The following is a 25,623-nucleotide window of genomic DNA, read 5'->3' as shown; positions in this document are numbered from 1 at the left end:
CGACAAAGTCTCAGTTTGTCTTTAGACTCACAAATGCAGCATTAAGGGCAAACCACGAATAAAGGGAACAAAACGGCACTAAAGTCTACTTTGCAGAACACGTAGTACCCACGTGTGTGCAGTAGGGGGAGCCATTACCACTCCCCTAGACTGTTTTTAGGTGTCACAAGACTGACCTAAATCATTTGATAATTCTGCCTGAGTTCATCCAACTCATTCCAGTTCACTGCAGGTCAGAACATCAGGATGGTACATTTGGGGGCAAGACTATTTCCGCAGAGATTACCGCCGTTTATCTGAGGTCACATTTTGTACTAAGGGACAAAATATGTAGGGGGTTTCTCCTGTTCAAAAGTTTGTGTCAGCACTGGCCGAGTAAAGGTTCATAATAAATACCCGTCTTGTGAACTTTTATTGGGTTTAGCATTCTGGGATAGGTTTCTGTAGAAGTTACATCAGTGTCTGCTTATACATCAGTCAAGGCAATTTGTAATATCTGTATAAGTGCTATTTCTCTGGTTGCACAGTTTTCACGCCAACAAGTTTAAGTCAGGCTGGAAAGTTTAATGTACCGTGAAGAAACATGTTTTTTTTTTTTTTTTGTTCATTCAGCCGTTGCAAACAATAAAACAAAACCTGCCCGTACTAAACAATGCAATTGCTGCAGAAGTTTGCATCAAAATGCAGAAGTGCTGCTTAAAATGCACACGTTGTGAAATGCAGGCCTTAAAACAGAAATGTCATTGCTGGATGACATCACGGCGTGAAATAGAAGACCTTTGTTTGCAACCTCTTGCAATGATTAATCCCAACAACATCAGACTGAGATCCTTGGGAAGATTGGGTAACAACTTTGGGTTATATAAAGATTCCGGTGGAGACAAAAAAAAAAAAAAAAAAGAGTTAAACATTGGTTAAACAAACAACCAATGGGATGCTCGTAGCTGTTGACATATTTCCACAGCCATATGTCGCTTTAAAACGAGCCCTGGGAGGGAGCAGCGTTGCATCTTGGACTGTCCCCCACATCTGACCTGGTGCCGGGTAGCTGCTCGAAAAGAACAAACAGTGAGTTGGCTTAAAGACATTAGTTCTATCATTATAATTTTAACAGCACATGCCTTTATTCTAGCATAAGTCTAGGTACATTTATTAGTGAATTGGTTTAAGTGTAATTGGTAATTGTTCTATTTGTTGCTCATTGTGTATCTGTTGTGTTCCAAATAATTGACTTTAGCTTAGAGATTCCTGTTGATTCTTTGGTTTAGTGTACAGTGCTGTCTACAAATATTAACCCTCCTGGCAAAAAAAAAAAAAAAGAAAGAAAAAAAAAAGTTAAAAGCCTTAAATGAAATCATCATATCGCTGTATCATAATCCCACACTGAAAATATCAGGAGAAAATTTCAACCTAGAGTTTTCATTTCAGCTTGCCCAGGTTGCTCAGGTGTGATTTTGTCCCCATTCTTCCAGACAAACACTTTCTATCCTGAAGGTTAGGGGGATCCTTTCCACAATCCTTTGATCTTAAGTTTTTTCCATAGATTTTCAGTTGGATTCGAGTAAAGTGGGTGATTCAAGCACTTTTCATATCTTTCTCTAAAACCAAATAATGATTCATTGACTGCATGTCGTGGACTGTTGTCCTGCTTGGGAAAGCCACACTCGTCTCATCTTCAGATCCCTTCCAGAAATCTCCCGGTTCTTTCCTTTATTCAGTGGTGTGAAGTCTGCCAGGAACATGTCCTGTAAGGCAGCCCACACCATAATGTTCCCACCTGCTAGCTCCAATCTTCTCTGTGGCATCATCTCTCTCAGCATTTTAGTAGCTTGACCCAGTTTCTTTTTTATTGGCCACCATTCAAAACAGGGAAGAGAAAATGACATGCGCTGATCTTGATAAAGCAGTAAATCAATGGCAAAACGTTAAATCACCAAGCCACCGATTCCTTTCCCCCCTCATTAATAAATGTAACCAGACAGAGACGCCGTTCTCTTAGCCTCTCCTCCAAACGGCAAAGACAAGAGAACATGTCATTTGAGTATTAGGGAGGATGACAAGGGAGATAAAAAAAAAAACAATCAGTAAAACTCATGTGCCGCAAAAAGTGACACGTCCTTGTTGGGTGTGCCAGTAAAGTAAATATTGAGCCATTTGGTCTGTACCGCTCCTTTGTTTTGGAATATTTATTGGCGTTAAATAAAAACAGGAAAATACACAAATCACTCCCTGAGAATATACAAAATAATATAAGGAAAGATTCAAGTAAAAATGACAGAAAAACCCGAATAGCAACATTAGCAACGCTGGAAAAGGGATAATAGCCTAACCTCTAAAAAAAAAAAACATTTTTAATAAGCGATAGACAAACCATTGGTGATCCAGGCAGAAAACCAGTGAGAATAATGCGCCTGTTGCAGGGTCCAGTCGCAGCTGCCCGCTGCGGGCGCTGCAGGAGTCTACAGCCGCCTCGCCGCGCCGCGCCGCTCCGCACCGCGCCGTTCCGTGCCGCGCCGCGACGCGCCGCCGTGTCTTCTTCCTCTGTCCCCATCACGCTGTGCGCAGCAGCGTATATAACACTGAACCACACCATCACCCCCTCTTGTTCTGCTCGCTTCCTCTCCGCAGAAACATGACCGAGACCGTGCTCCACCGCGCCGCCAAGCAGCCGAACGGAGATGCCATGGCGGAAACGTCGACCGCCGACGACGTTTTCGACGACTCCTACAGAGAAAAGGAGGGGAAGAAGCCGCCGAGGGTCCTGGTGTGGAGGAATATCATCATGATGTGCCTCCTGCATGGTGGAGCGCTCTATGGACTGGTTCTCCTCCCTTCCGCATCGTGGTTAACTCTTGGATGGAGTGAGTATTTATTTATTTAATTTATTTGTGTGTGTGCGTGTGTGTGTGCAGGTTTGTGTTAGAATAGATAACGCGCTGGTGCTGTGCGTGTGTGTGTGATCAGTGCGAACCACAGAGCACACCGCCTGAGGGGATCAAGCCTGTGGGAATAATGGAGAATGAGTCACTCTGGCCTGATTTCAGTGGAAGGGCCTGTGGAAAGGTTTCCAACCCACTTAGGGTTATTTTGGAACATTTTCTTTTCTTTTTATCGGTGTCCATTTGTGGCATATTCATCTTCATACAATAGCCACCCCGAGTAAACACAAAGGCCAATTTATCCCCAAATGCAGGGAAGTGATCACCTGTAACCCTCTAGAAATATTCCAGCTGCTTGTGCCGCTTCTGCAGGGGGGGAAAGTTTACAAAGGGGCGTGACGGGATGAAAAACCGAATCCAAGTTGAATTTCAGGACCTTTAATGATGCTGTTATGATATACAGGAGCAGAGCAAGGAATGAGTGATTGTAATTATCTAATGAGGTACGTTGAAATGAGTGAACATAAACAAATAAATATTAAGCAAAGGTTGCAACTCCTTTTCTCCCCCCTTTTAATTAATATCCACGTAAGACCGTCCAGCGGTTGGATGACTACAGAGTTAGATCCCTGTTATCGTTTTAGCTGAATTCTTGCTCTGCACAAAGACACGTGGTTGGGTGGCGGCGGATTTTAGGAGGCTTCACCAAAACCATTCATTTTATGTATTCTGGGCCCCTGGGAAGTGGACTCTCTCCCATGCTGGAGCCCAGTGTATTTTTTTGCACGACTCGGCTGTGAGTTGCAGAGACATTTTCCTAAGGAGCAACATTCATGTTTTCTTCATCTGTAGCAATAAACCCCCAGAAGCAGCAACAGATCTTCAGAACAGGACATGCCAAAATATCTTCCATAAATGACTGATGAACTGGGCAGACTCTATGTTAGATTTAGGTCTTGACTTTGACTAGGCCACTCTAGCACATGAATATTGCTTGATTTGTTTAAACCCTTCCATTGTAGATCTGGCTGCGTGTTTAGGATCATTTTTCCCGCTGCAAGTATGAGGGGACAGCCCATGTGTGATGTTTAGGCCAGACTGAGATGGTCTGGACATGAGCAGACGAGGGATAGTGAGCACATCGGTAGAAGAGGCTGGAACCACCTGGCAGGAGGCCTAGAGGAAGACCAGAGAGGATATTAGGGATGGAGTGATGGACAACGTGAAGGTAGTTGTTGTGTGAGAAGAAGATGCAGAAGATGGAGACAAATTATTTCGCCGTGTTTACCCCTGACAGGCAAAAGCCAAAAGATGAAGGAGATGCTGGAAGGTGAACCTCTGTCCCAGCCTCAAATGGTTTTCTTCAGGCTTTAAACATTTTTCTAAGGATTGTGCTGCACTTAACTCCACCCACAATCTCCCCAACCCTGAAAAACGTCTCCATCCCTGTCGGAGAAAAGCTTCGACACGACACGATGCTGCCAGCACTGACAGTGGGGATCGGATGTTTTCCTCGGTTTGAAGCCTACGCCCCTGAAGCAGCAAGGGACCTTCACCTGTCCACACGCTCACGCCTCCATCCTTCACCGGCCGTTGCTTTAAGAGCCGCTCCTTTGGAAGAACCTTGTCGATTTTTCCAACACACCGCCCTGCAAAAACAACTGTCCAAGAAGGCTTATGGCTCTGGTAAATCTGAGATGAATCTGTATGTATGTGACTTAGGGATGAAACTCCTAAGGAAAAAATATGTATCAAAATTTTTCTTCCTCGGGGAAGCCCAAGTTGTAAAGTCTTCATTTTATTTTTTAATTTAATTTTGTTTCAGGACTGAAAAAAAAATTCAAGATAAGGTTGTTTAAGGTTGAATTTTCACCCCAAAGCATAAGAAAATTCATACATGATACACGTGATAAAGGAAAAAATCTTTACAGCACCTACCCCTACCCCCCCGCCCCCTGATTCTGGAATGCACCGAATGCTCCAAATTTGGAGGAATATTTGAATTCCCCCTGTCAGAAAGAGTTTGCTGATTAACTGGAATTCGTGACCTATATATGAAGACTGTTGTGGTGTGACTCAAGTCGCCCAAACAATCTCTACTCTGTTGCCACTCTGGCTCTGCATATTTTCTTGCTCCCTTTTCCAGGGCTTGGCTTCATATTATTTCACAGGAGAAGACAAAGCACAATCGCTCCCCCCTAAAGACATCCCATTGTGAGGCCCGTGGCACCACAACAGAACGCTTGTTGCCAGTCAGCCCTCGGCTCTCAGATCCTGGCTGGTCCTGTCTGGTCCCTCACAGAGACGTGCATTCACCGGTTTTTAGAACAGCACAAGGCGTGAGGGGCTGAGCCACGCTCCCGACTTTTCTCAAAACAAGCAGAAAGGGGTCGGCGTGTTATGGAAAGGAACAGGGTGTCCCAGTGGCTCTGCCCTCATGGGTGTACGATTGGTGTCGATGTAGCGGTGACAGTTCCCCTTGTAAGACGCCTCTCACTTTCTTCCAGCTGGAGCGTGCTACTTGATGAGCGCTCTCGGCGTGACTGCTGGTGCGCACAGATTATGGAGCCACAGGTCCTACAAGGCTTCTTTTCCCCTGCGAGTCTTCCTCGCCCTTGGCAACTCCATGGCGTTTCAGGTAAAACAAACAAACAAACACGTAAATATGGGAACTTTAACACTGGTGGGAGTGGTTCGGAAAAGACCCCGTTCCTTCAAAACCTTTTTCACCTTTTGTGAAGTTACAGCCACAAACCTTAATGTAATTTTGTGGGAATTTTGTGGGCTAACAATGGTTGGATATCAACATTTCTTTTTTCTAGAGGCTGTTGTTGAAACTTTCATCTTTACAAAAAGGGCTCACGCTCAATCAGAAAGGATGAAAGGTGTCCATTGCTACAATTTCCAAGTCTTGCTAGGATTGCCAATTGGATGCAGGCCTGAGCTTTTGACTTGCCGATTCTAAACGACGGCTGTGTTTTTGCTCTAAACCAACGGCCCTCAATTCCGTTCCTGGAGGGCCGGTGTCCTGCAGCTTTTAGGTGTGTCCCTGGTCCAACACACCAGGATCAAATGATCAAATTAGCTCCTCGATATGCAGTCTGGTTCTCCAGAGTCCTGCTAATGTGTTGAAGCAGAGTAACACATGAAAGTTGCAGGACACCGGCCCTCGAGGAGAGGAATCGAAGACAATTGCTCTAAACCATACCATTGAGGCTCTGGCTGTATATTTGTTGTTTTTTTTGTCCCTGTGCTGGAAGATGAACCGCTGCCTTTTGCAGCTTCTGACAGGTTTTCTTCCTGCTCTGTGTTTAGCTCCATTACGGTAATCTCTCCATCAACTTTGACCGCTTCACCTGTCTCTGCCGAAGAAACAGATTCCCTCCGCATGATGCTTGCACCTCCATGTTTCATGCTCAGGAATCTTTTTTTTTTTTTTCTTTCTCGCAGGGTGCAGTGTTGGTTTGTTATCCCACATAGTGTTTTGCACGTGGTTTAGAAAGTTTTTGTCTTTTCTGAAACAAATCTTCCAATCGTTCGCTGTGTTCCCCAAACGGCTCGTGGCAAAACCTTTTACTGGGTCTCTTGTAGTTTTTATTCAACACTTTATTGCCACTACTATACATTAAGGTAAAATTTATGCAGAACACATAGTAGCTGTCCTATCAGCATATTCTTCCACTTCCACTCCAAAGTTAAAATGGGTCTCTTCAGTTTCTGTGATTAAACACTCTCCTTGCCTAGCCATGTCTTGGTAGGTCAGCAATACTTGTTATAGTTTTATATGGTAGTTTGAAGAGTTCTCTGTGAGTTGTAGAGATGTAACCTAATCCCGCTTCAAACTGTTTCCCTTCAGCCTGATCTCCTGGCTGTGTTTATTGGTCTGCATAATGCTGTATGTTCACTAATGTTGTCTCAACAGCCTCTAAAGACAAACAATTGGATCTATACTGAAACTGAATTGCATACATGGATTTTAATATTTATGGGACTTCTCAAGGCAATTGGATATGCTGGATTTTATTTAGATGTATCAGAGCAAACTAGGCTGAAGAGAAATACGAGCCACGCTTTTGAGATTTTTACTTGGTGGAGGGTGGTGGGGGTGTGTGAAAATGCTCTTTACGATTATGACAGAGATAGTCAATCGCATAAAATCCCAACAAAATACGTTCAAGCAACTGTGGCAAAACAAAAAAGATCAAGGGGTGTGAACAGTTTTATAAAGTGTTGTACAATCTGGCTCGTCTGCAATGGAAAAAATGAAAAATGCACTGAATTATTTTAACATAAAGGACATAAAATCTCTGGTTTTTACTCTCATCTTAAGCGTGGCATGTTCTCCATAATGTATTTAAGCTATAAAACATTGAAAAGTTGAATCGATACATAAGATTTCATGTAGCTACAATATTTCACACACTTTAATCTGTGTGATCTGCTGTGATATTCTGGTGGTTGGATATTTGTGTATCGGTTAGTGCCTCCTATAGTCGCTCCATAATATCTTTTGACTTTTTTGTTTTTCACGATGCAAAGAATGACATTTACGAGTGGGCCAGGGACCATCGTGTCCACCACAAGTACTCGGAGACAGACGCAGACCCTCACAACGCCAAACGGGGCTTCTTCTTCTCCCACATTGGCTGGCTGCTGGTCCGCAAACATCCCGACGTCATCGAAAAGGGACAGAAGCTGGAGATGGGAGATCTGAGGGCGGATAGTGTGGTGATGTTCCAGAGACGGTGAGGAAAAGCCGCAGTGTTGTGTTTCAGCATGCAGTTCCTGACAACAAGATTCAGGACTTCCTTTTATCCTGCCGCAGTCATTAGGAATGAAAGTTGCAACTAAAGATGTGCCACATAGATTTATGCCATGCAGTCGGAGTTTTGGAGGATCCTGCAGTCCATGTGACAACTGTGTGTCTGGTTAAAGTGACCGATGTGGTCACAGTTTGACCGCATTGTGTCCACTGACTCGACATTTGTCCTCATTCATGATCAACTGGAAGCAATCCCAGAATTTCAGTAGTTTTTAAAAAAAAAATTACTTGGACAGTTGTTTTATTAGAAATTTGCGATTGAATAGTCTTTTCTTTTCCTTTCATGATACTTCTTAGTGCAACAATATTCTAAATACATTTTTTTTCTTGTCATAATCATACTCTGTGACGTCTGACATTGTCTTTTTACTGCCCTTCAGGTACTACAAGCAGTCTGTGGTGCTGCTCTGCTTCCTCGTTCCCATGTTGGTACCTTGGTACTTCTGGGGGGAATCCTTGGTTGTGGGTTATTTTGTTCCTGGACTCCTGAGGTACACCGTGGTGCTCAATGCGACCTGGCTGGTCAACAGCGCTGCGCACATGTGGGGCAACAGGCCATACGACAAGACCATCAACCCTCGGGAAAACCAATTTGTGGCCTTGAGTGCCATAGGTGAGTAATCGTTTATTCATATAATGTGGGTCATGTTTTCGTTTCTTAATGGGCCTGAAGGGTAACACTCTTATGATGTGTTGCTCAGGTTTGGGGCGTGGGACATAATGGTAACAATCTAAAATATTTTTCTATTTTCTGCTTGATTTTAAATAGGAGCCACATTTATCTGATAAGACATGTCACAAGGAGAATTTCAATCTATTAAGTCAATAATCACATTATTAGGACTATTTTCATTTAGATTTAAAAAGAAACTGACTCAGTTTTTCATTACCAAATGAGCAAGTCCTAGTAGGGCTGGGCAATATGTCAAGATTTTTATCTTGCCAAGTTATCATTCATATCGAGATGGTCTGTGTTGCATCATAATTATGCTTTTATGTATTTCAGTAGGTTAATTTTCAGCTGCTTGTTAAAAAATGTACCTGTGAGACATTTGGGATGAAACTTCGACTCAGAGACGCCTTTTCACAATTACTGTGTGAAAAGAAAAACATCGAGATAATCATCTATCGGCATTCAGCCTAAAAGTATCGAGATATTATTGTTGGTTCATATCACCCAGTCCTGGTTCCTGATAATTTCTGGAAAGAGCTCAAGTGTATTTATTCTTTCTGCACACTGACTTCAGTGTTCAAAGCTAAAAGCTTTTTTTTTTCTCCAGTGATTTAATTTAACTTTTGCTTTAAAATAAGTAAAGGAAGCTCTTGCAGCACAGTGACCAACCAAGGTGAGGATGATGTGATGATGATGCATAAACTGTGACTCACTGTGTCTCACCCAACTGTTGATGTAAATCTGTGTGACCGTCGGCTTGGGATCCACAAATGTGATTTCAGGCAGAGAAGTCATCAATGCCAGGCCATCTGACTTCACATGCATCCCTCATTATGCTGGAGGAATCCTAGCTGGGAGGGTCACAGATTAACTCTGAGATGGTCTAAATGGGACATAATGTGTTAAATTAGATTTGGGAGGCTTGTGAACTACATTAAAAGACGGTCCGCCATCTTGATTTTGCAGATTCTTACGTAAATCTCTAAATTGCATCAAGTTACCACAAGTTATCACATGATGCGTACAGCTGTTTACAGCTCAGCCACAGTCCTGTGATAGATGGATAATCCTTTGCATCCAAGGTCTACATGAAGCACATTTTATTTTAGATTAAAAATCGATATATATTATTTTAAATTATATCACTTTTTCCCAGGGGAGGGCTTCCACAACTACCATCACACGTTTCCCTTCGACTACTCTACCAGCGAGTTCGGCTGCAAGATCAACCTCACCACCGCCTTCATCAACCTCATGTGGTTCTTGGGTCAGGCCAAAGATTGCAAGAGCGTTTCCAGAGACACGATCGCTGCTCGCATCCAGCGAACGGGCGACGGCAGCTACAAGAGTGGCTGAGTACGACGGGGGGAGGCCGCGGCCACAAACTCTCAGAGTGATGCAAACACGCCGAACCGAGACAGAACGTAGCAACAAGTGCAGCAGCATTTCACTAGTGCGGTGGTGATTACCATGCTTCTTTGTGAAACTAATATCGGCTTGAACGAGTTGTTTCCATTAAAAGTTGTGAATCTCTTTTAAGTTCTGAAGTGTCTTCACCAAGTGTTTGCAACTAGTAGAGATTTGACTACATGTGCAAAGCAGCTTTTTCATCCTATTATTAAAAAATGTCATTAAGAGACTGGATGTATTATCTTTTTGGCAAGATGAAAACAGCACCAACAAAAACACATGAATATAAAAAAGTGTGTAAGCTATGTGTAGAGGTAGTAGTTGCAGAATAATTTTCTGCACATATTTATACATTTATTTGCTAGTTATTAATTGTCTTTTGCACTTTGAAGCTTTATTGAAACCTTTATGGTTTCTCTGCAAGCGAGACTGAAGTCACTTTGCTTTAAATTGGAGGTGCTTTGTTGCACCCAATGAGATGTGGATTTTTAACCTGGCATTTGTATGTTTTTCACCAAGCTTTAGTTTATTTTGTCTCACCAAAATATAGATTGGTATGTTGGAAATGTGACATCAGCGCAGTCAGGCCTCCATTTTTGCTCTTGCTATTTTTGGCCCTGGAAGAGCACAGCTCCAAAGTGCCATAGGTGGGGTTGCTTTGGCACCTGTAGTGTCTAGTTTTCTTATCAAGAAGGATAAAGTTGTCTGATATAACATATTTTTGTTCTCATTCAGATAAAAAGACACATCAGACTGCATATTTTAATACTTCCCTATGAAAGCAGATTTTTCTCTTGCATTAAAAAATCTTTGAGTTATGTAATGTTCTCCACGTCAGTAAAAAGGGCCCACGAGACATGGAGAAGGCACATTCTTTTTTCTTCTAATGTGTCATAGTACAGAAATGTTCAGTCCAAATGCCTTACAATGGTTCTACACATCCTTAAAGCTCATAGTGCAATATATACAGATAAAACAGGCCTAACAATTGGTGTCTTTTAGCTTTTCAACAGCATTTATACCCCCTGTCAAACCTGTTTGTTTAAAGTGAAAGACAATGAATTAAAGGAAATCTATTTAGACTTCTCTTTAACCAAACAAGAATTTACCTAAATTACACGGAAAACTTTTTAGGACATTTTTGAAAGTACCATTGTAATATTTGTCAAAATTTTCTCTATAACAAAACAACACTTGTAATGTGTTGGGAAATGGCACTTTTGTTTCAAATGAATGTTTTGTATCTACTGTATGAGATAAATAAACCAAACTTTTATGCAAAATAGTTGTACTCGTTTTTAATGAGCCCATGTGTTTTTTTTATTTCTTTTTACACACACGTATGTGTATATATATATATATATATATATATATAGATAGATATATATATAGATATATATATATATATACACACACACACACACACACACACACATATATATATATTCACATCTACTTCAGATTAAAGGTGCATATTGCAAGATCTGAGTTTTTGCACAAGTCTGCCCCCTCTGGTGACAAATTCAAATGACACCAGCATGGGAGAAGAGGAAAAGTATTTGCTACTGTGACTGCACAGGTCTTTAGTTTAGAAGCGTGATGACTTCTGAAGTAAGAAAGCTCTAAATATTGAAGTTAGATCGTATTACCTTGCTAATGCGTAGAGAGACTCATAGAAGCCAGGTTCAGAGCTTAACGTGCATGCCCAAAGAATGCAACCCTGAATCACTCTCTCATAAACTGACTAATGGAGCCTATAGAGACAACTATGGTACATAGAGGAAAACTGATTTCACACATTGTGCAATTGTAAGGACATGTATGGGAAAGAAAAACTAGTAATATTTAATCATTAAACTTGTGCAATGCTCCTTCAAAGCATCTTAAATGTTTTTAGGGTCTGAGCAGTTCTAATTCCTGAAGGCAATTTTTACCCAAACATATTCAACATTTTGATCTAATAGCATTTCTGACCTCTCATGCTCAGCCGAGACACCAGCAGTGGATAAAAATGCACAACAGAGGCTCTATTTCCTCAGATTCTTGAGGAAATACCAACTGGACAGACATCTAACTGCTGCTGACCTTCCACTCATCCACCACGGAGAGTGTTTTGGTCTCCTGCAAAGCAGTGTGGTATGCTGGCTGCACAACAGCAGACAGGAATTAACAAAGAACTGTGGCGTCTCTGCATTTGGAGCCAGTGGGGCCTGGCCCTACCAGACGTCGCTATGGGGATCTACGTAACGCAATAATAAGTGGGACATGATCATTCTTTATAGAGTAATATTGTAAAAAAGACTGATTCCCTTGGCAATAAAATTCTGTAATAAACATTTTTGTTTATATATCTAAGTCTGCCAGAATACTGACAAGCTCAGTAGGCTAAATCCTCTTGAGGTGCCTTGAAATTGGGGCCGGCCCACCAATGTATGTTTAAATAATGAACCTCTGAAATCGCAGCGTGCATACCCAATACGCTCTCAGTATATCTCCGTGGGCCACAAATTCTACGGTCCCAAGCTCGGATCGTTCAATCAAAATACTGGAAATGCACACGCTACGTTTACATTCTGCCGTATAGTGTGCGACCATCTAGTGTTGGTTGTCCTTGCTGGCTCATTGAAGGATCGATGTGAAGCTTTTCTGTTCAATACATTAATATATGAGTGAGCCTTTATTTGTAATTTTACGTATAAAAAATAAATTACATTTAGCTTATGTAAAATGTAATTTCAAGTGTTATGGTTTATGAGAATTATCAGTTTAATTTAAGATTGATCAAAGTCTAGTTGTATGCATCACAAAAATATTAGTTGCTGCTAATGCGTGTTGAGTTTTTGTGCTCCACTGAACTTATCATGCCAGAGATGCCACTGACAACTCAAAAACTCATCGGCTGCACCCCTTCCTCACTGACGGGCGTTGCCAGGTCTCACAGTCTCTCCAGGACTAAGAAAATCCTGTCTGACCCTTCACCCTGGGCACAGACTCTTTAGCCCTCTGCGCTCTGGCAGGAGGTTTATGAGTTTAAAAAGTAGGACAAACTTCTTAATCAATCACCTAATCTGGATTGCATTAAATTGGCTGCTGGTATCACAGTAAAAAAAACCTTGGAGTTATTTTTGACCAGGACATGTCATTTTAATCCCATATTAAACAGATTTCTAGGGTTTCCCTTTTTCACCTTGATGCTGAATTACTAGTCCATGCATTTGTTATTTCAAGGCTGGACTATTGTAATTCTTAAATATCAGGAGGTCCACAAAATGCAGTTTGAAGTCTTCAGCTGATCCAAAATGCTGCAGCAAGAGTTCTGATGAAAATCAACAAGCGGGATCATATTTCTCCAATTTTAGCTTCCTTTCATTGGCTTCCTGTTAAATCAAGAATATAATTTAAAGTTCTCCTTCTCACATATAAAGCCCTTAATAATCAGGCTCATATATCAGAGCTCTGATTACCCTGTATGTTCCTAACAGAGCACTTCGCTCTCAGACCGCAGGTCTGCTGGTGGTTCCTAGAGTCTCTAAAAGTAGAATGGGAGGCAGATCCTTTAGCTATCAGGCTCCTCTCCTGTGGAACCAACTCCCAGTTTTGGTCCATGAGGCAGACACCCTGTCTACTTTTAAGACTAGGCTTTAAACTTTCCATTTTAATAAAGCTTATAGTTAGAGTGGCTTTATCATAAGATATCTCTGTAGTTATGCTGCAGTAGGCTTAGGCTGCATTCAGACCAAATGCCTTTAGAGCGTAAAAAGGCGACCAAAGCCTCAACTTGGACACTTGTGCACGTAAACATCAGATGTGCTGTCTAGAGCCTCAACGCTCTGACGGCGCATCTGGCAACCTGACTCCTGTTGGGAGAAGCTACCCTGTTCTTTTCCTCTCTTCCTACTCTGTAAAATTACTTATGGCTTTATGGGTGGCGAGAGCGTTTGAATCTCTTTGTCACCTTTACCTCAGGTCTGTTTGAATACTCCACAGCACCAAATGCTCTCCAGTTCCCATTGTTTAAGCTGGATTTGCTCAGAGGTGGAAGGTAATTCTCATGCTGAGGTCAACAAGGAGGCTTTTGATGTTTGCCAGCAAGACTGTCCAAACATCTCAAGAATTCTTTTTTTTTTTGTTGCTCCATTTTTTTGGGACCTCTTGGGAAATTTGCAATAATGTGCAATCCATCCTCCCCTCTGTTGCGTGAGAAAGCATCAAAGGCTATTCGCTTGTTGCAACAGTTTTGTCTGCGTCTTTGCGTGCTTGTGTCGCTGTGAGCAGCCATCAGTCTGAATCTGATCCAAATCCACTGTAAGCGGAGCGACCACTGCTGGCCTTTGTCACCCAGACGATGGCACCAACCCTCAGTTCATTGGCTGCTGACTGTCACGCCATCCTTTTTGTGCCATGCAACACCCATGAAAATTCACTGTTGAGACAGACAGTTGCAGAGGGATACTGGCAAACTTGTGTAATAACTTGTGTATTAACTCAGAGCTGCTGTTGTTTATTTTGGAGAGGAATCAAAATCATAGGGCAGAATTTCAACTGCAGTCTGAAACACAATATAACAGTAAAACCAAGCCTTAAATTAAAGTGTGTTACTGTAGTATTATTACTGAATAATAATAATAATAATAATAATAATAATAATTATTATTATTATTATTATTATTATTATTATTATTATTATTATTATTATTGTTGTTGTTGTTTTTGTTGTGGTGGTTAATAAATCAGTGGAGGGGGTAAAAGAAAATCCCTTTTTTGCTAAAATTACTGGTGCCAAAGTTAGTGACACCTCTAAGATTTCACACAGAAGAAGTGTCACTGAGGAACCTTTTGAATTCATGGTTTCTTTCTTAAATTGTGTTTTTTAATTGTGGCTATAAAGTTTTACTAGTAACATGTTCCTTCTCTCTCCCTTCAGTGTAAATATGTTGCAACCAAGAGGCCTCTTCTTCTAGCCATTCTTGAAAATGGGAAAGAGAAGATAACTTATAATTCAAACAGAAGGGAATTAAATGCTACAGTGCAAACAAGCTATTTGACTAAACTTATCAAATAATTTTTTTCCCCAAAACAACAGGATATAAAACAACACTAGTGAGGATCCAAGCTCATCTTCCCACCCCCTACATACACTAAGGAGGATGATGAACCTACAGCAAAAATGTCAACGTGAGATTTTATACTTCTGCAATTGAGCATGAATGTACTTGCAGTTTTTGAAACATCCTTTCTTGGGACGCTAATGCAAATAAGTGTGGACAATGCTGTATTTGTGTAGTGGTTCAAGACACCCTTTTAACTGTTCTTTTTTTTAAAATTACGAAGTAAATATGCATATTATTGTTTGTTTTGTTTTCCTTTTTTCACATACGTAAATATACTAATACTACATTTTAGTAGGGTAAATTGTCTTCTCACATGTTCTGTAATTAGGAATGTCATATGAAAAACAACACAAATACAATGTTAATGAAACTTTGTCAAATACTTCCAAGAAAATAAATTTTTGATATGGAAGTAATTTGTAATAATTTAATATTAAAATGAAGCTAATGTTGATTATTCATTGGTTGATTTCTTGAGAATTTTATCGGTCAATGATTTTATTATTTATTCATATAAAAATGTAAAAAAGATAAATAAATGTCTAACCAATGAATGCTTTGAAGGATTATCAGGAATTCTTTTATTGTACTAACATGCCAATTTTATTTCAATTTATTTAAAACGAAGCAATGCTTTATCACTACTTCAAATATTCATGTGCATAAAAATGTTATCTATTAAAAATGTTTACAAAAGACCTGCTGAATGAACGGGAACTCAGGAACAAAAACTTTTGGGACCACCAGCGAACAACTCTTGAAGCTTTTGGGCACTTTGAAAAATATATCAAAAGTTTTGGAGCAAATGTAAAAAAAAGAAAGAAAAAGAAAACACAATTCTGTATTGAGTATTGATGAAAGTAAAAGAAACTATAACAGCACAGTTTATTGAACATCTTATTTGTTTATTTTAATATTTATCTATTTGTGCATCATTCTGGTTTCCATGAGACTTGCCCCTCCACAGCCCAGAGGAGAAGTGTTTCAACATCTTTACAGAGTTATTCTGTGAACATCACCCATCTTAGATGCTTTTTGGCTATTTTAACATGTTACCCTACAGTCTTGTTGTTTTTTGTGAAATAATATTTCATTATTTATGTTTTTCCCCAACTAAAACCACAGGATGCTTCTCCTCTTGCTCATCATCTCTCTTTAAATTTTAATCCACAAACATCACTCCCTCCGCCACCACCTTTCAAATAAGATTTTTCTCTGTGTCTCTCTTTAATCCCAATTTGCACTCAAGAAGTTTTTCGAAAGGCCAGCCTGAGCCAAAAGGAAAGAGACCCGGGGGTCAGACGAGGTTATTGGAGAAAAGTCCTTCATCCAGCGTCAGGAAATGATCGTCTGGATTAGCGATGAAAGTGGTTCCATTTCTGATCAGAGCTTCACTTTTTATTTTGCAACTGACTAAACCTAAATTTTAATAAACATTTTTAAAATTTCAATGTAGGCTTAATGGTAAAAAACAATTTTTTTCAATTGAAATTCAGTCGCTGGCTTGAACCTTGCCTGAAACCAATCATCCGCTTAGGCAGCGTTTGACATGCAAATCTGCAGCTCTGTTTTTTCTTCTTCTTTTTTTTAAACCAATGTCCAGCATTGATGCCGTTTGTTTTGAAATATAAAACACCTTTTAGCTTATCTGTGTGAGTAATAGCCCAGGAGTTTCGGGTCAGCTCGCCTTGATTCAATCACACATTTGTTGAACCTCAGATTGTACTTCCAAATTACTAATTTTTGACGCCTCATCAGCCCAACAATCCGATTTCACTTCGCTATCATCCACAAATCCCAGCAATCAGATCTGCAATAGATATCTAAAGTAAACTTTTCCTTAGCTGAATTTCGGGGGATCAGTGTTACACTTTTCCTGCGGGATTAAACAGATCTTCCTCTGCTGCTGAGTGGAGGCAGGGGAGCCACCGTCGCCCGGCCCTGAAGGCCCAGGGTGCCCTTTTGATCATTTCAGTCTCTCCTCTGGGCAATACCTCTGATTGGCCAGGGAGCTAAGGAGGGGGGAAAATCTTTAATTAAGCAGATAATCTCTTGTTGGGACGAGAGCGGCTCCATTTCAGAGCCCCCTCCTTGAATCCGGATAGCTCCTGGTGGAGTTCGGTGCGCTCAGTCCCCTCTGCATCCCTTGTTCTGTGCGCAGCTACCGCCTCACCTGTCAGGATGTTCGTCCACTGGGAGGTTTTCTTCTACGTTTTTATTCTAATGACGCACATGAGGTTGTACTACTGCTGGTGAGTTTATTTTATTTATAATGTGTTATTATTATTTGTATTTTTCCCCCCTCATCCGAATATTTATTCTGAATTGGTTTACATAGGACTTATGTAGGTCGGTGACTGCGCAAATGACATTAAATAAAATTCTCGCTTTATTCAGAAAGTTTCAAGCTTTTCATGGAAGTGCCCTACAGACCGTATTTGCCGGTAGATGCAAAGATTTAAATTTACCATGCATTTGGGGGTTTGCCAGATTGTGATATTTGGCTCTCGATGGCTGCATGAAGAAAGGACATATAGAGGCCCGTGTGTCCGAGGAAGCCTGTTTACTTTGTGACTCGCAAGAAACATTGAGAGCTAACAAAGAAAATGCTTCAGCTATATTTCAAAAATATAATTGAAAAAAACACGGAACAAAAGTGTCACAAATCACAACCTTTCACATCAGTGATCGCTGTACAATAATTCAGTCCAAGTTTTTATAAGGTAGGTATTTTGCTTTAAGGTAAATATGATCAGATGCAGTCCAGACTGTAATTTCTCATGGAAGCCTAAACTGTGCCTCATATACCACAGCTTGACCATCATGTAAATAAACAACAAGAAAACTAACTGAGTGTATAAATGAAAATAATCGTTTAAATTTTCTACTTTAAATGTTTGCCTCTTGGCGGCCCCTAGTCTCTGCAGCCCTGAGCAGAAAGCCGTGTCATTCATATCAAAGCTATGTCCATTAATGCCACCTTAGAACTGGACTGCATGCAGCTGATTGTTCAGTGGCATATTAATTACATATCCTTAATGATATATTGCCATATAATTGGTTTTGTCCAAGTGAGATGATATTTATTGCCAACTGCTTCTGTGTGAATAGACTCAACCGAATTAAGGTCAGAAACAAAATCTATTGATTCACACCTCTTTTGGTTGTGGGTTGGTTGACACATGATGCTATTATGCAATTTCTTTCAACCGGAGACATTTAGAAATCAATTTATTTGCAGACAAAAAAAAAGGATTCTCGGGTTTTCAAAAGTCATTATGAATATTGCAGAAAAAAGATGGAAATGAACCGTCGCCTTTCTTCAAAGCGCCTCCTAGAAATCATTTGGGCTGAGATTTGGATGCCCACACGGTGTCACAGTTGCACATGTCCACGGCACACTAATGAGAGATGCTAGTGGAGGAATTTGTGGCGGACACTGAGCTTTCCCAACTGAAATAAGCTGTCTCCTTTTCCAGGTCAGTGAATAATTTCCTGATGACCGGACCCAAGGTAAGCCAGGCTTCTTTTGATCTTCCCTTAATCTCTTTTTTTTTTCTTTCTCTTTGGCAAAAGCGGGAGATAAACCTCACTCCCTGTGTTATCTTAACTCAAGTATATTGACAAGGTCTGGGTTCCTGTCTGTACCCAACAAAAGCGCTAAATCAGTGATATTCTTGGCGTTTTGTGATTTTTTTCCCCCCTCTCTCCCCCCCTCTGCTACCCTCTTGGTACACTTGACCTTATTCAGAAGCTCTGTGTACGTCCAATGGTCGAGTGTGTTAAGAAGCGAGGGCAGGCAGCGGTGTTGTGGGTGGTCATCATTAGTGAGCCGGATCCCCGTGAAAGAGGTGGTACTCCATCTCCCTGAAGGCCACTTGAGACATATTAGTTATATTATCATTCATGCAGTCTGAACTGACTCTGGAGCGGCAGACGAAAGCCAAGCTCAGAGTGCAGGCCTCTGAGAAATACCCATCGGCTTAAATAGCAGAAAGATATTTATGTTTGTCATGAATTCATCCTTTTCACATTTTTTTTCACAAGTTAATCAAATATTTCACAAATATTCTTTTTGACAAAAACTGGTGGATATTTCTTTCCAGTTTTGTTTTCACAACATGGGTGGGCTTAGTTTAGATCTTTGCTCTTCATGTTTTTTTTTTAAAGCAGCAGAAGGAAAATGCTAACTGAAATCTGTATGCATTCATTATTTATCCCTGACAATTGTAAGCCGAGCTGTCCTACGCTGCATTCGATATATGCGCCGTAAGAGGGACGCAATGAAAAAAAGCCTTTGTCAGGAGGCTACCTTCATGTGCATGAAGTACATCAGGTTCCTTAAAAAACCTCTCCGTCTGCAGAAATTTTCTGCCTCATCTTGCAGACGAGACGCTTGCGTTGTGTCATGGCTGTGAAATCGTGCCGTGTGTGATGTTGCTGCAGGCGTACCTGATCTATTCGAGCAGCGTGGCGGCAGGAGCTCAGAGTGGCATCGATGAGTGCAAATATCAGTTCGCGTGGGACCGCTGGAACTGCCCCGAGAGAGCTCTGCAGCTGTCCACACACAGCAGCCTGCGCAGCGGTAAGCGCCCACAGAGTGTGACTGTCATTGTGTGGCTTCATGGCCTCGGTGTTGTCTTTTATGTTTGCTAAATGAGCATGTCTGCTTTGACATAAAAATAAAAACAACAACACATTTTAGCATATGAGATCAATTTATTAAGAATTAGAGGAACAAACTGTCTGATTATTTGGCTAATTTGAAATCTTTTCATTTAGCCAACTGAATACATTCACAGATTTGTGTTGTAAGCAGAAATCTTACCACCAGTTTTTAACAGCAAAACTGTACTTAAATCTAGAGTTGCAATAAATATTGACATTCCAGTGGTTTAATTATCAGATGCGTTTAAAAGCTTTTCTGGAAAACATTAAAGGGCAAATATCATCATATTTTAGAGCCATAACACCTATGACTACTAAAAGTATAAAACACCAGAAAATCTTAATTACCTTTTTCATCATTTGTATATCACAAAAGTCATTGTAGAAGTACTTTCTTACAAAAAAAACCCAAAAAAACATTGTTGCTCTGTTAAAAATAAGAAGTTAGTTCCATGTATGAATGATAACGTGTCAGCTAGATTCAGTGTCCTATAGACTGTGTTCCTGGAATATGTGGAAGGGATGGGCGGCTGCTTATTGGCGCCACTTGTAACAGGATGGAATGAGCTTTTTTACCATAAAGGTCATCCATGCGGCAGACCTGGGGGTGCTGAGACAGCTAGCTATAGGGATTGTTTGTGAGCATAAAGTTTTTCATGGAAGAAAATCCTTTACTTTTTAGATCTCCTCTGTCAGTGCAGAACATCTGCTAACGTGACTGCGCTAAACCAATAGCTGCTCTTGTTTAGCTTAACCGCTCAGCTTCCGCTGCGGTCTCTTGTCTGTGTTTCACTGCAGCTTCAGTCTGAAGCAATCAAACTTCTTTTGCGTCCGCCACGTGTGTAGCATTAGATCGGTGAGTGTTTGGGGTCAAACACAAGTTTTTGTGGGAAACCAGCTGTAGACAGATGTACTGAGTATGAGCTAGGCAGAGACCATGTTGTCGGGAGAACGTCTTGACAGTTGTGTTACTGCAGTTTAACCCTCCTGGGTCAAGCATGGATTGATTAGGTAGTGAAAAGCCAGACTTGCACAACCACTGCATGGCTCACTAATAATTAGTAGACTATTTTTGATGATTCAGTTGTTGGAGGAACCTTGTATAAATAGGAGGGTCAATGCTGGCCAAAACCAGAGCAGAAATTACATCTATCTGAAGTTTACGTGTCAAATCTCAATTTTTGCGACATCCAGTGATTTGCCACAGTGTTGTATTATAGACAAACTGGGCCTCCTATGGAGAGCTTTAAATCCTGGCAAGAGGTGCCTGTTTGATAGGTGTCTGTCTCCTGACTTCCTCCTCCTCCTCCTCCTCCTCCTCCTCCTCCTCCTCCTCCTCCTCCTCCTCCTCCTCCTCCTCCTCCTCCTCCTCACTGGGTAACTCTAAACTCATCTAGCATTACTCAAAGTAGACAGTGCAGTAATGCCCAGGTCATGCTTCCAATGTTTCTCGATTGATTCCCTTTGGATCAAATAACTGTACAGTTCTCATCCTTAAGACAATCTGAACATGAAACAATAATAAAATGGAAGATATCTTTCTGGCTTTTACTGTAAATGTCACATTTTGTGACTTGCAAAGGACTCTGAACAATATCCAGAAGTAAAATCACACATTAGTTCACTCCGTTTTTGATGATTTATAAAAGGTAAAAGCTGAACATTTTGATTAATCACATCCTATTATAAACTGCATGTCGCGTGAAACACATGGGCACAGATGCCATTATAGGAAACACGTATAAAGAGCTTTTTCTATCGACAGCAAACCGAGAGACTGCATTCGTCCACGCCATCAGCTCTGCTGGGGTCATGTACACCCTGACCAGGAACTGCAGCCTCGGAGACTTTGACAACTGTGGCTGTGACGACAGCAGGAACGGACAACGAGGTCAGAGACTTTCATGGATTTTTTGCACATTAGCATCCAGAAAATGTGCGGGACAATAAGCAGTAATTAATCTTGTTCCCTTTTGTCTGTGTTAGGTGGTCACGGCTGGCTCTGGGGTGGCTGCAGCGATAATGTTGGCTTCGGCGAGGCCATCTCCAAGCAGTTTGTGGATGCCTTGGAGACCGGGCAGGACGCTCGGGCGGCCATGAATCTTCACAATAACGAAGCTGGGCGGAAGGTACAGCTCTGAACTCACTTCGTCGCTTTAAAAAATGAAAGATGCACCCGAAGGATCCGACGCCATGGGAGCCTTAATTTGAACCAGGTTGTGAACTGGGTGGTAACCTGGTTGAAATTTTGGGAATCTCTTTTTGGTCCCCCGACAGCGTGCATAATGTAAAGCACCCTTTGAATCATTTTTTTTTTTTTTATCCCTTCTCAGCATTACACTGAGTGTGCCACCCAAGCATCCCTTTCAGATCTCTATAAGTGAGGTGCCACTCGTCCCCAATAATAACAGTGTGTTCGGTGTACCAGAAGGGCCTATTTACCAAGACTGAATGCACTTTATGACAATACCTCAGCTCAAGAATCTCGGGATGGCTGGTGCAAGCTTAATTGGAGATCCTGGGGAGCCAGACATTGCAAAGCATTCTGCATTATTCCACTTCCTTAAAATAAGTGTTTTACTTTTTATTCTTGCAATAAGGATCCCACATTTATGTTGGTCTTTGTCCGGCCCCGGGGGAGTCTGAGGAGACCACAGGCGTGCAGCTGAAGTGCTCTTTGTTTATGATGCCTTTGCTCCCCCCTGTAGGGCCTTGGGATCCTAATGGCACCTGGAGCATCATTGTAACAGAAAAAAATGGGGATAGAAAGCGAGAGAAAAAAACTCTTTTTTTTATTCCTGAACTCAATGGGACTTCTCGGTAGGGTCCCCACTCACAGGAAAAACATGTTGACAAGGAACATGCTAAATAAATACTCCTATTTATTCTGGGCGGGACAATGGGGCTCGATGTGAAACTTTGATTCAGCTTCACCTCGGTGTAGAGTTCGCCGCCTCTCCGCGAGAAGAAAGCGCCCCTTGCTTTATCGCCAGACATCTGTTTTGTGTCGGGTAAAGTCAGGAGACACAGAGGACGACAAAGACACTTGAAGCTATCTTCTGTTCAGGGCGCTCATTCTTCTTCCACTTTGTGTCAGAAGCTCTAACAATGCAGTTTGTTAATTTGACAACACATCAATCAACAGACGGAGGCGATTCCTCGCTCACTTGCGTACGCGCCTTCATCTGCACGGAGACATTGCGCTGCAGTGCAACATTTCACACGTACTGTGCCGGCCGATTGTAGTCGCACGGGCCAAGCTTTTCGCCTTGTCTAAAGAGAACAAGCTTCAATGGATTTCGTTGGGATTTTGTGTGATGTTTATACGCAGAATAGAACAAAAGTGAATCGGGATTTTCCACATTTTTCAACCTAATTTGAAAAATGTCGAGTGAATTTGTTTTCAGGCCCCGACGAGTCAATCATTTGTAGAACCAACTTTTTCTGTAAATATAGATTTGAGTTTTTTGGGGAAACTATGTAGACTGATTTCTTTTCTCTAGTCAACTTTACAAAATAACTCAAGCTCAGTCAGAGCAAGTGGACTGCTCCTCTGAACATCGGTTTTCAAGTCTTGCCTCAGATTCTCAGCTGTGCTTAGGTCTGGACTTTGACTAGGCCACTGGATGCATGTATGTGCTATGATATGCTATGATTTCATCAGACTGTACATTTTGTTTTCACTGAGCCTCCAATCCCAGTCTCAAATCTTTTGGAACCCCTGACATGCTTTCTTTAAGGCCCTGTAACTTGACCCACCTTCCCCTCCGCTCTGACCTGCTACACTCTCTTTGCTGAAGAAAAGTATCCCCACAGCATGACGTGGCCACCACCATGTTTGACTGTTCAGAATCGAAACCTAAATACTGTACATCACCTGGAATCGGCCGTCTTAACCTCAGATAGTCGGTTCAAGGTGAGGTGCGGCCAAAATCTTGACCAAAGCACACTCTGTAGATCTCTACTTTTCCAATTAATGCTCTCCTTGTTTACCCTGTGGGTTTAGTTGGTGTCTTGGTCTTGGTTGGTTTGCAGTTCTGCCAGAACCTTTCCAGTTTCGGGTCATGGACTGAACAGTACTCCATTATTAGGACATTGTTTTATAACCAAACCCCTATAATCCCTGACCTATCAGGTTGGTATTCATGATGCTGTTTGTCTCTGAGGCTTTCACAGAGCAGCTGGTTTTAATCTGAGATTAAATTACATACAAGTGGATTGTATTCACTAAGCAGGTGACTTGACTTCATTATGCATAATTTCCCTGCCTCTTCACATTTATGCACTACTTTGTGTTGCTCTGTTTCAGCAAATTTCAATAAAATATTAAGAGGTTTATGGGTTTGAATATGGTAAAATGTGAAAAGTTAGAAGTTAGAACTGTAGTCGTTGCACCATTGTAAAACATAATCCTCACACCCTGTTGCTCTTTCTAGTCATAAAAAGATTGTGGCATCATCATTTTCTTCTTGAAAAAGTGTACATCTTCTAAAGTTGTATTGATAATCTTTTCCAAACATCTCACAGTGAAAATTAGACACCAATAAAGGCAGGGACGAAAAAATATTACTTTAAAGTGTCTTTAAAATCTACTGAACTGGAGGTCCATGGTTCTGAAATGTGTCCTTGCTTTGTGGCGTTTGCAGGCCGTGAAGGGGACCATGCAGAAGACGTGCAAGTGCCACGGGGTTTCGGGAAGCTGCACCACGCAGACCTGCTGGCTGCAGCTGCCCGAGTTCAGGGAGGTGGGGAACTACCTGAAGGAGAAGTACCACAGGGCCCTGAAGGTGGATCTCCTGCGCGGAGCGGGAAACAGCGCGGCCAGCCGTGGCGCCATCGCCGAGACCTTCAACTCCATCTCCCGCAAGGAGCTGGTCCACCTCGAAGACTCGCCCGACTACTGCCTGGAGAACCGCACCCTGGGCCTGGCCGGCACGGAGGGCCGCGAATGCCTGAAGAAGGGCAAGAACCTGAACAAGTGGGAGAAGCGGAGCTGCAGGAGGCTGTGCGGAGAGTGCGGGCTGGCCGTGGAGGAGCGCAAAGCCGAGATGGTGTCCAGCTGCAACTGCAAGTTCCACTGGTGCTGCGCGGTGAAGTGCGAGCAGTGCAGGAAGACTGTGACCAAGTACTATTGCGTGAAGAAGGGAGGTAAGAGGGGGAGGAACGAGAGCGCCACCATCCGCCGAAAAAGCCCGAGGCTGAGGAAGAAGCACTGAGCATCCCCCCCCGTCTCCTCCCCCCGCATCCTTCCCTCTCCTCATGTCTCTGCATCTCCATCAAGACGCCTGGACTCTGCTGGAAAAAAACGTGTTCTGGACAAAAAACTTCACTTCCCCCCCCCCCCCCTCCCTTCATATTAAAGTTTATTCCAGCACAGAGTCACACGATAAAACAGACAACTTTATAGATTTCTTAGCATAAATGTATTTAAGATATATTTTTATATTTTTTACATTTAAAAAAAAAAGCTGACATGTCACCGGACGAGACCTCGCTGACTTTCCCAATTATCCACATTATTTATTCTCACACCTATACAAAAAAAAAAGATTGAATTAGATAATCTGGCGCAGCCGTTGATTTAAACCCTCACAGTCATAGGTTTAGTGCGGAAATCCTTCACATTCTGACATTTCCTTTAGCGTTTTCATCTCGCCCATCACCCGACTTCGCCCTCATGATGTATTTAATTGTAAATAAAATGAAGCACTTTGTACTGTACATTGTTAACTTATTGCACGGCGTTGTTTCTTTCTAGTCTGGCTTTATTGTTAGTGTTCCGTTTTTTTTTCATTTCCCCTCTATTAAAATGTGATGAAAGAATGATAAATCCTTTAATCGTGCGTGTCATTCAGGCCGGAGAACGCGCTAACACGCCCTTTGTGACGTGAATACTCGGCCGGGTTCGGAGCAAACAGCCTCGCTTTTCGCTCTGCTCCCACTGGGGCGAACCGAGGAGAGAAAAAAAAAAAAAGAAAGAAAGGCGCCCAGCGAACTCTCCTTCCCTTCACGCCTTTCTCAATTACGCCCCAACAAATAACCTCCAGCGCTCTCCTTCAT

General features: G+C 41.8%; 2 protein-coding genes and 1 long non-coding RNA gene across 3 annotated transcripts; 2 read left to right on the top strand and 1 right to left on the bottom strand.

Annotated features, from left to right (window-relative positions):
- Positions 1–393: 393 nt before the first annotated feature.
- Positions 394–2,520, bottom strand: LOC110366467. Its single transcript, XR_002426707.2, has 2 exons — positions 2,372–2,520; positions 394–1,048 (listed from the first exon to the last, which is right to left on the bottom strand). It is a non-coding gene; the product is annotated as an uncharacterized LOC110366467 (long non-coding RNA).
- scdb (stearoyl-CoA desaturase b) lies at positions 2,501–11,067 on the top strand. The gene is made up of 5 exons (XM_012880586.3): positions 2,501–2,861; positions 5,387–5,517; positions 7,419–7,624; positions 8,082–8,314; positions 9,531–11,067. The coding sequence occupies exons 1-5, from the start codon at positions 2,633–2,635 to the stop codon at positions 9,728–9,730; spliced, it is 999 nt and encodes a 332-aa protein (XP_012736040.2). The 5' UTR covers positions 2,501–2,632; the 3' UTR covers positions 9,731–11,067.
- A 6,009-nt stretch (positions 11,068–17,076) lies between these two features.
- Positions 17,077–24,901, top strand: wnt8b (wingless-type MMTV integration site family, member 8b). Its single transcript, XM_012880481.3, has 6 exons — positions 17,077–17,147; positions 18,375–18,408; positions 19,342–19,480; positions 21,329–21,454; positions 21,550–21,692; positions 24,210–24,901. Exons 1-6 carry the CDS (start codon positions 17,077–17,079, stop codon positions 24,777–24,779), a joined length of 1,083 nt encoding a protein of 360 aa, XP_012735935.1. The 3' UTR covers positions 24,780–24,901.
- The last annotated feature ends 722 nt before the right edge of the window (positions 24,902–25,623 follow it).

The sequence above is a fragment of the Fundulus heteroclitus genome, chromosome 22 (genome assembly GCF_011125445.2).
Source record: "Fundulus heteroclitus isolate FHET01 chromosome 22, MU-UCD_Fhet_4.1, whole genome shotgun sequence".
NCBI classification, from domain to species: Eukaryota; Metazoa; Chordata; class Actinopteri; order Cyprinodontiformes; family Fundulidae; genus Fundulus; species Fundulus heteroclitus.
Note: the sequence above shows the minus strand (reverse complement) of the source record. Positions and strands in the feature narration are given on the sequence as shown.

Coding starts and splice junctions, on each gene's coding strand:
- scdb (XM_012880586.3), top strand. CDS start 2,633: ATGACCGAGACCGTGCTCCACCGCGCCGCCAAGCAGCCGAACGGAGAT. Junction 5,518..7,418: donor GCAACTCCATGGCGTTTCAG/GTAAAACAAACA, acceptor CACGATGCAAAG/AATGACATTTACGAGTGGGC. Junction 8,315..9,530: donor TGTGGCCTTGAGTGCCATAG/GTGAGTAATCGT, acceptor ACTTTTTCCCAG/GGGAGGGCTTCCACAACTAC.
- wnt8b (XM_012880481.3), top strand. CDS start 17,077: ATGTTCGTCCACTGGGAGGTTTTCTTCTACGTTTTTATTCTAATGACG. Junction 17,148..18,374: donor ATGAGGTTGTACTACTGCTG/GTGAGTTTATTT, acceptor CTCCTTTTCCAG/GTCAGTGAATAATTTCCTGA. Junction 19,481..21,328: donor ACACAGCAGCCTGCGCAGCG/GTAAGCGCCCAC, acceptor TTCTATCGACAG/CAAACCGAGAGACTGCATTC.